Source organism: Antedon mediterranea, chromosome 9 (genome assembly GCF_964355755.1).
Source record: "Antedon mediterranea chromosome 9, ecAntMedi1.1, whole genome shotgun sequence".
In the NCBI taxonomy this organism is placed as follows: domain Eukaryota; kingdom Metazoa; phylum Echinodermata; class Crinoidea; order Comatulida; family Antedonidae; genus Antedon; species Antedon mediterranea.
The window spans coordinates 21,476,486-21,486,654 of NC_092678.1; the positions used below are offsets into that span (position 1 = coordinate 21,476,486).

The following is a 10,169-nucleotide window of genomic DNA, read 5'->3' on the forward strand; positions in this document are numbered from 1 at the left end:
CCGAACTTGTGTTTTAAGAGAATGCTATTAGCTTACCGGACTTATTGCACTGTCATCTGAAATCTTCGTCACATTTAAGTTCTGTTCTTCTGTGGTGGCATTCCATCTTTTTACCATGCTTAGAATGGTAATGTTGGGGTTCAATCTAGTACAGAAAACACAAATATATGCTAAACAACTCGTTACTGCTACAAAATATCGTTTCATTTTAAAAGCGACTAATTTTAAATTATAGCGAATGCGGTTTGAGGGAAGAACACACAATACTATGCTCTTATTATATTACAACAATGAAACCCGTCACCCGTTAATACTAGTAATAATAACGGTAGTCTTATCATTGACTTATAAGTCTACTACAATGTTTTCTAAGCCCTTTAGGCTTACATGACCCGATTCTGCTACTGTACTGTCAATAGGTATGTATCTGTATAACTATTTAAAGTGTATGCTGTCTGCATAAATGCTGTACAGTACTTTTAACATACATATATTATTGATTGATTGATTGATTTTATTCGATATTCATACATAAAAGTTAAAATATACAATGTATAAAAGAGAATACCTGGATAACCCATTAAGTCGACAAAAAAGTAAACTTATTTCCAATGGGGTCCAATCCGTAATGACTGAAAAGTGAGTGGTTGGGCCTAGTACAATTATCATTAAGTATGACTCAGTAAAAATGAAAAAACAAGAAAATACATACAAGACAAGATAACATCAAAAAAACAATATTAAAAATAACTTAATTAAACTGAAATTCCAATTCCAAGCTGTTCATTATTAAAATATTCTTTAAGTTTTATTTTGAAGGTTGCATTATTTTGTATTGATTTGAGTGAATTGGGGAGCCTGTTCCAGTCACGGATACCTAAGAAATAAAAAGTCGTATCATTAACGCCAGTAGCCTTAGGAGTGACAAAATTAAATGTTGTACCCCTGGTAAAATGGTTATGATGATCAGAAATTAACAAAAAGTTATCCTTAAGGAAAGAAGGCGTATTAAAGTTATAACGAATTTTGTGAACATAATTTAATCTTAAAAACTTATTTCTGAGGCTGACATTAAGAAACCCAAGATCGGAAAGCTCTTTGGCACCTATGTGAGACCTCGGACCAACATTTAAAATGAAACGTGTCATCTTGTTTTGGGCAGTTTTTAATTTATGTTTAAGATTCTTATTGACACCGCCGTACCATGCCGAGGCAGAATAGTCAAATGTACATTGTATTAAAGCAGTGCTTAATAGTTTACGACATTTTTTATTCAAGCACGAACTTTGCCTATGTAAAAACTTCAACCTTGACTTAACTTTACTGATAACACTAGTTGCAATAATATCACATGATACATATTGGTCTAAATCAATACCCAAATATTTAACTTGCTTAGTACTTTTGATTCTACGGCCCATTAATTCTACAGAAAACTCTTTAACTTTGTTAAGCTTCGCTCTGCTACCAAAGATAATACTTTCGGTTTTGCCAACATGTAAAGATAATTTGTTTTCAGTTAATCAGTCCTGGCACTTAGCTAGGACAGTACTTAATTTATGAGCGATTTTGGTGGCATCGTGATGAGAATACAGAATCGTAGAATCATCAGCATAAAGCAATAATTGAACATCAGAATCAATACAAGAAGCAATATCATTTAAATAACATAGAAAAAGAATAGGGCCCAAGATGCTACCATGAGTAACTATAAGAGGTTCAGAGCAGGTACCATTCACACTGACAACTTGTGTGCGGTTAGTAGCGAGATAAGATTGAAACCAGTCAGTACACTTCAAACCCATGCATTTTAGCTTGTTAATTAAAATCACATGATCGACGGTATCGAAAGCTTTTTGTAAGTCAATTAGAACCATTCCAGTAAGAAGGCCTTTGGACTTATTGTTTTTTAAACCGTCGATGAAATTTATGAGGTTGCTTTCAGTTGAATGGGCCTGCCGAAAACCGGATTGATAGGCATAAAGTATATTATTTTTGGAAAGATACTTTTCAACTTGTATAGCTACAGATTTTTCAAGAATCTTAGATACCGTAGGCAGAATACTAATCGGCCGATAATTCTCAACACTTGTTCTAGTATTTGAGAGGACACTCCTATTCTGTGGACATCCTTAATGAGAGGACACTCATATTATGACGACATCCTTATTGAGGAGACACAGCTATTCTAAGGACATCCTTATTGAGGGAACACTCCTATTCTGTGGACATCCTTAATGAGAGGACACTCCTATTATGAGGACATCCTTATTGAGGAGACACTCCTATTCTGAGGACATCCTTATTGAGAGGACACTCCTATTCTGTGGACATCCTTAATGAGAGGACACTCCTATTATGACGACATCCTTATTGAGGAGACACAGCTATTCTAAGGACATCCTTATTGAGAGGACACTCCTATTCTGTGGACATCCTTAATGAGAGGACACTCCTATTATGACGACATCCTTATTGAGGAGACATAGCTATTCTAAGGACATCCTTATTGAGAGGACACTCCTATTCTGTGGACATCCTTAAGGAGAGGACACTCCTATTATGACGACATCCTTATTGAGGAGACATAGCTATTCTAAGGACATTCTTATTGAGGGAACACTCCTATTCTGTGGACATCCTTAATGAGAGGACACTCCTATTATGACGACATCCTTATTGAGGAGACACAGCTATTCTAAGGACATTCTTATTGAGGGAACACTCCTATTCTGTGGACATCCTTAATGAGAGGACACTCCTATTATGAGGACATCCTTATTGAGGAGACACAGCTATTCTAAGGACATTCTTATTGAGGGAACACTCCTATTCTGTGGACATCCTTAATGAGAGGACACTCCTATTATGAGGACATCCTTATTGAGGAGACACAGCTATTCTAAGGACATTCTTATTGAGGGAACACTTCTATTTTGAGGACATCCTTATGGGGTGGGGGACACACCAATTCTAAGGACATCCTTATTGAGAGGACACTCCTATTCTGAGGATATCCTTGTTGAGGGGACACTCCTCCTATTCTGAGAACATCCTTATTGAGGGGACACACATATTCTGATGATATCCTTATTGAGGAGACACTCCTATTCTGAGGAAATTCTTATCGAGGGGACACTCATATTCTGAGGACATCCTTGTTGAGGTGACGCTCCTCATAAACACATATTCTGTTGACATTCCTATTGCGGGGACATTCCTAATCTGAGGAAATCCTTATTGAGGGGACACTCCTATTCTGAGGACATCCTTATTGAGGGTATAATCATATTCAGAGGACATCCCTATTAAGGGGACACTCTTATTCTGAGCACATCCTTATTGAGGGGACACTCCTATTCTGAGGACATCCTTATTGAGGGGACACTCCTATTCTGAGGACATCCTTATTGAGGGGACACTCCTATTCTAGAACATCCTTATTTAGGGGACACTCCTATTCTAAGGACATCCTTATTGAGGGGACACTCTTATTCAAAATACACTTTCGGGTTAAATAAATGATGGACAATCTATATTAAGGAGATACTTTGAGGGGTCTTAATATGAGTTCTACTATATGTTCAAATGACCACTAAATATAGTAAAATTTAATATATAATACAATGAGACAAATAAAATATATAGTTTTATTTCGCAATTAGTTCAATATTTAAAATCAAGACGTGGCGCTTATTGACTTTAAAATACTTAGTGTTGTCAGGGAAGAGTGAAAGTAATGTCAATCTTCTCTGGTGTTGTCCACCATACTGTAACAGCCGCTCAATATAATCTCTTTCTTCCTTATATCTTTACTCTCATTAAAAGTTAATACTAACAAACTTTATCAAAAATAAATAAATTGTTATCTCGTCATAATTTATATACAAAGTTATTAAACATAACTAACAAAAGACATTAGCAACAAAACATATTACAACATTATTTTATTTATTTATGTCTTTTCCTCTTTTAACAAACATTACAAGATTTAATAAGACAATTATAAAATATTATTCTATTTATAAATAATTAAAAAACAATAAATAAATAATGTAAATACATTGTATACATCTTTCATTTTTAAAAATCGAAAGCCAGGTCTCGGGTCCATTCTATAGTCGCCACGGATTGATTTCTTCATCAGTACTTCTATGAATGGTATTTAGTCACCACTTTCATCTTGTATAGTGTTGTATGATTTCATCTCTAGTTTTGTAGGCCTAATATGTCCATGTGACCATTCTTGTTGCTCTGCTTTTGCAAACATTAGAAAGAAAATCATTGCAAAAATATGGACAGCAGCAATTATTCTAAACATCAAAGACCACTGATTGGCTGTATTCTGAAAAAAAAAACAAAACCAAAAATCATGCTGTTTAAAACTGATCAGATTTGAACTCAAGATAGTTGTCCAATGACAAGAGACAGTCCGAATAATCCATCGCTTGTGATTGGTCCTAGTGAAACTAATTTAATAATATTATAAAGCTTGGTTCCTACTTTACGCAACGCAAGGACGGAAGTGCACCGTAAAGCTATGGGAGAATATACAAGGACGTAGACGCAACGCAAACGGTGACAAGCGGCACACACACAAACACACAATATGGTGTGGTCATGTGCCCTCTGATACTTACATCTTCTTTGATCAAAGCTCCAAGAATAAGTGGACCAATAAAACCAACCACAGCGGCTCCAGTTGTCACCATTCCTACGATTATTTGTGAGTGTTCCTTTGATATCTCCATTATGTTTGTAAGTGTGCTCGCCGCATACATTCCACCACAAGTAAACGCCACTGTAAGAAGTATAACACACTCGACGGCATGCTGTTCATCAAAGTATCCAATGAAAAATAGACACATGGCAGGTATTCCCATATCTACAAAAGTCATGACAATTGTAACAAATTAGGGAAGCATAAATCAAAACTCGAGTGTTGTATTCATTCATTCATTTGGTCATGGATGGATATTTAGTTTGTAAAAAATGACTAATATTGATGGTTTCAATAATTTAGTTTATATTATAATAATACTAATCTAATAACAATAATTATAATATAATAATATGAGTTATAAGTTATTGTGTAACGACCGAATTTTATAATAATCTATATTGTGATTATATATAATTTATTTTCATTGATGATAAAAATCGTGTGAACGCAAGCAGTAATTCCTTGATCATGGCCATTAATCGCCACGTTCTTAATGTGTCAAGAATGCACATACAATGGAATGCTTTGTTGCATTGACTTTATATATTTACATATCTTTGTTTGTGTTCTATTAGCTGTTAGATTAAGATTTTTTTGTTCTCTCTTTTGCTATGGATATAATATTTTGTCACCATGATATTCCGAAATAAAAAGATAAATGAAATGAAAAAAATGAAATGCATTCATAATTTTTAAAAAGACATAACACCGTTTCATCTTACGTAAAATCATAAAAAACTTTCTAGTATTTAGAACATTTAGGTATTCCCGCCGAATGATGACGTCTGCAGAAGCACCAGACAGCAGCGTAACTATAAATTCTAGTATTGATGGAATTGATGTTAAAATTGCAATCTAAAAAAACAAATATTATTATTATTCTTTTTATGTATCTTACAATGTGTCGATGTCATATGATAGATTAGGATAAAGTTAATAGCAGCGAAGGATGAGATATTGAATAGAAGGAAAGGGTTTTATAGGAGGCACACACATGGGACTTCTTCGAGACTTTGATTGACATGTGATGGGGGTGTGCAGCAGGGTGCGACGCTCTACCTCACCGTGTAAACTCCGGATAGGAGCTAGGCTAAATGAAAAGATACCTAGAGAGTTCCACTTACACTTGTTATATTAAATCCTAATATCAATAAATAACTTGGTCCTTCAGTAAGTATAAAAATATAACTGAAATTGAATGCCATGTAAGCAACAATTATCGACCACACTGCAGTTGATGTGAAGATATCACACCACGGAACCGGTACATCCTGAATAGAAAAAGAGTATAATGCATTATTAATTGGTCAATATTATGGAAGAACGTTTTGAGGTTGCTCGCTAGGTGCTACTTGTAACGTTTATAATTGTATTGTTGTATATGCTTTGTTGTGTGAATAAATAAACTTGAACTTGAAAATACTTGGGACATTTCCACATTAGGGCATGACTGTGGACTGGTCTATTGTGGCAGAGAAGTGCTCTATGAATGTTTAACTATTCGTAACGCCTTCTCTCTGGAGATCACGGGCTATCGTTGGTTTATCCAGGTATAAACTGCACTCATAGACTACCAGCACGTACTGCTGTGTATTTTGCAATTCTTTCTTGAGTTGAGAACATTATCAAAGTAAATATTGACAACTTATAATTGGCAAGTTTAACCCCCATAAAAAAAAATGTTTCCCAGATAACAAATTTGGTTTCCTTATAATATTTGTTAAATTAAAACAATGTAATTTCCATCCCATAAAATTACGGTATCAGGTAAATTGATTGGTTCAATTTTTGGCCGAAGTGAATAACTATTCATTACAATTTCAAACCGTTTTCGTTTGGAGGAAACAGTTTTCTGCGATTGAATTTAATTAAAAGGTGTTTAGAATATAATTATATTATTATAACTTTGAAATGTGTTTATTACAGAATTGATAACCAATGATCGTTTGTTCCCGTCATTTAGCGACGTTACCTTGTTAGTTTGTTCGAGTTCAAAACTTTTCAAGTATTCAACTTCCCTTGTTGAAACATAAGGATCGTCAACTGGGTCGTCGTAAACGAAAGCTATGCATACTATTGCCAAAAGAGCACAAAGAAAACCTACAACAAGAATGCAATGAGGAAGGTAATTTTAAAACAAATTTTATTAATAACAGAAAGCATTGTCAAGCTTTTCATTCTTTTTCTTTGATAACGCAAAAACGTCAAACTGTTATGTTTTTTAATAAGCAGTCGTCGCATGAATGATTTTGGATATTTCCAAGGTTGTCGTTTATGTAAACGTACGTAAATCATTGTATAACTAAGTACTCATACTCTCAAAGAAAGTTTTTAGTCGTATAATATTTCTATTTGTCCTCCCCTTCTCGAGGCACAGTCCATGATTCATGTTTGGCCTGATGAAAGTAGATAGAAATGAAACGTACCGGCGGCCTTATGTTTAGACAGTAGACTACATATACAGTGAACACAGACTTTTATAAAGTACGGTAGTAGTAGTAGTAATAGGACTTATACTTGTATAGCCACTCACTGTAAGTATAATATGACGTCGGCCATCCACCTAAACTGGGAGAAGTAGAAATCCACGTAGATAAAGGGTAACAGCAAACTTCAGCTATGCACGAGCCTGTAAAAAACAAAGTAGACAACATAGAAAACAACAACACACAGTTTGCAAACGTTACTTGATCAGCAACTCATTTGAATTTTCTTTATAAAAATGTCCATCGCTTAAACCACTCATTGAGAATAATTGTTCAGAACTTATTGGTCCATTCTTGTGTTAACTCAGCTTTAATGCCAGTGATTGGTCTTAAGCTCTGTCTACACTATCAAACTTTATGTGATAAAGAAAAAGTGATGTACCCATATTTGGGCATATCACTACCATATTTGGGCCAATCACAAGAGACAGGTCGATGATTCATTGCATCGTGATTGGTCAAATTACTTTACGTTCATGAAGTCATCAAACCAGAAAGAAATTAGCTTAATAAATACTTACCAGAATATGCCATAGATACTAATGTACTCCGTTCAGACGGAACAATCCATTTACTCAAAGTCATGTATATCCCTGGCATGACTAATCCCTGAAAGTAAGTAAGGGATTGTTTACGTCACTAGTGCGTGAACGGCGTATTACCGTTAACGCAACACATCAGGGATATTTTTCTTGAGTGTGTGTTGTGTAACGTACCTTTTTACGCCCTGTCGCCAGTTATCATTTTGAGGTAAATAATTATGTATGTAAATAGTATATAAACATCTAGGTCATAATTGGAATTGGTTTTTGAAAAACTTCGTGTCATACATAGTGAATGTTTTATATATCGAACTAGTAAAAAATACACTAACTTCTATGACGCCTTGTAAAACCCGTACGATGGTCAGCAGACTGGTTCCAACGCCTGCAGCCCAAGGTATCATTGCAGACAGTAAACCTTGCAACAGAAGAACTATTACAATTGATCGTTTTCCGCCAATTTTACCAGCTAACCAACCGCCCGGCAGTCCGCTTATTATAAAACCGTAATAAAATGATCCAAGTATTTGCTGTTGTGTTTGGTCGTCCCAATCAAAAGTTGGTAACTACAGAACAAACAAGAATAAGCAAATAATACTTATATGAGTATAAATTAGATTTAGTTATGTCATGGAGAAATAAGTATTTCTCCATGGTCAAGTAAATCTCAGAAACCAATCATAACATACTTATGCTTAATGATAACAGACGTTGTACCGAAGAAGGCTTACCGAATTGGTTGCACTGTCATCATATGTAATCTTTGTCACATTTGAGTTTTGTTCTTCTGTGGTGGCATTCCATCTTTTTACCATGCTTATAATGGTAATGTTGAGGTTCAATCTGGTACAGAAAACACAAATATATGCTAAACAACTCGTTACTGCGACAAAATATCGTTTCATTTTAAAAGTGACTATTTTTAAAGTCGAGTTTTTAAGGAATGCGGTAAAGGACTAGAATATAGTACTATATGATCCTGAGGCATTGAACTTAATTGTAGGCTATTGTTGTGACAAACAATGAAACTTACCATCCGTTAAAATAAATACATTAAAAGTTCGCCTACTTACTACCTATTAGTACTGTGTATATAAACTTAAATTATGTTTAAACATTGTAATTCCATGAACATTCCCTGTACCAACTCTTGTCTGACAAGTCAAATGGAGTTACAAATTGCAGGGAGGGGAGATGTCCTATCACTGGTCATTCAATGTTAAATTTACGACAATGTTTCTTTACCTGCTTTTGGCCCCATTTAAAATTGTTACTTTAAAATGACGTCACTTACAACAATAGCACCCAAATAAGGATGTGACTCGAAGGTTGCTATTAGAAGACGCGATAGGCTCAAGCTTTGAATAAGCCATTTTGTACCTTTAACAATTAATTATACACTTTCGCCGAAACAAATAATGATAAACAGTAAGAGTTCAGAACAGTCTTCCTGTCACACAATAGGATTTCTCCCGGTTTACTCATTTCTTTCTTAAATTTACCGATCAGGTAATAATTTCTTTTTTAAAAGGTGCCACTAAAGGTAAAACTTATATTCTTTTTAGTCTGTCGAATGACAATTTTTTTTAATTGAATTTACGATACGATAGTACTTTTATTGTCATTTTATTTTACAACAATGTACAAATGAAAGACTTTACCTTATTTTGTTCGAGTTCAAAACTTTTCAAATACAGTATTCAACTTCCTTTGTTGAAACATAAGGATCGTCAACTGGGTCGTCATAAATGAATGCATGAATGCATACTATTGCCAAAAGAGCACAAAGAGAACCTACAACAAGAATGCAATGGTTGCTTAGAAGGTGGTTGACGAGGTAATTGTTTAACAACTTGTATCAAACAATTGTAAAGCTTTTCAGTATTTTGTTTTTATAACGCAATAAACGTCACATCATTATTATTGACCGTAACAATAACCAGCCTTCGAATGAATGGTTTTGGTTGTCGTTTATGTAAACCTAAGTAAAACATTGTGTAACTAAGTACTCTCCTAACAAAAAAGGTTTACCTTATATAATCTTTCTATTTGTGCTAAACCTCTAACTATACAATTCATGGAAGGATGTTGTTTCATGTCTGGCTTGGATGAAACTTATAGATATATATGAAACGGCCTTGTGTTTAGAAAATAGACAACATCTACTTTACTTTACGATAGGACTAATGCTTGTATAGCCATTCACTGTAAGTATAATATGACGTCGGCCATCCACCTAAACTGGGAGAAGTAGAAATCCACGTAGATAAAGGGTAACAGCAAACTTCAGCTATGCACGAGCCTGTAAAAAACAAAGTAAACAACATAGAAAACAACAACACACAGTTTGCAAACGTTACTTGATCAGCAACTCATTTGAATTTTCTTTATAAAAATGTCGATCGTTTAAACCATTCA

At 34.5% G+C, this 10,169-nt stretch overlaps 1 protein-coding gene across 2 annotated transcripts; it reads right to left on the reverse strand.

Moving 5' to 3' along the window:
- Window positions 1–3,872: 3,872 nt before the first annotated feature.
- Window positions 3,873–9,461, reverse strand: LOC140059110 (sialin-like). Of its 2 annotated transcripts, XM_072104951.1 has the most exons (10): window positions 9,413–9,461; window positions 8,483–8,594; window positions 8,084–8,317; window positions 7,731–7,818; window positions 7,257–7,352; window positions 6,696–6,823; window positions 5,848–5,994; window positions 5,446–5,578; window positions 4,641–4,885; window positions 3,873–4,345 (listed from the first exon to the last, which is right to left on the reverse strand). In XM_072104951.1, the coding sequence occupies exons 2-10, from the start codon at window positions 8,564–8,566 to the stop codon at window positions 4,166–4,168; spliced, it is 1,335 nt and encodes a 444-aa protein (XP_071961052.1). In that variant the 5' UTR covers window positions 8,567–8,594; window positions 9,413–9,461; the 3' UTR covers window positions 3,873–4,165. The 2 variants fall into 2 exon arrangements, with proteins under 2 accessions (XP_071961052.1, XP_071961051.1); XM_072104950.1 differs by lacking the exon at window positions 9,413–9,461 and having other exon boundaries at window positions 8,483–8,676.
- Window positions 9,462–10,169: the final 708 nt, after the last annotated feature.

Excerpts from the sequence above, each read along its gene's own strand:
- LOC140059110 (XM_072104950.1), bottom strand. The coding sequence starts at position 8,656 with ATGAAACGATATTTTGTCGCAGTAACGAGTTGTTTAGCATATATTTGT. Across the intron at positions 7,353-7,730 it reads AGTATCTATGGCATATTCTG|GCTCGTGCATAGCTGAAGTT; the intron begins GTAAGTATTTAT and ends TGTTTTTTACAG. Across the intron at positions 5,579-5,847 it reads TAGGATTTAATATAACAAGT|ATTGCAATTTTAACATCAAT; the intron begins GTAAGTGGAACT and ends TTGTTTTTTTAG.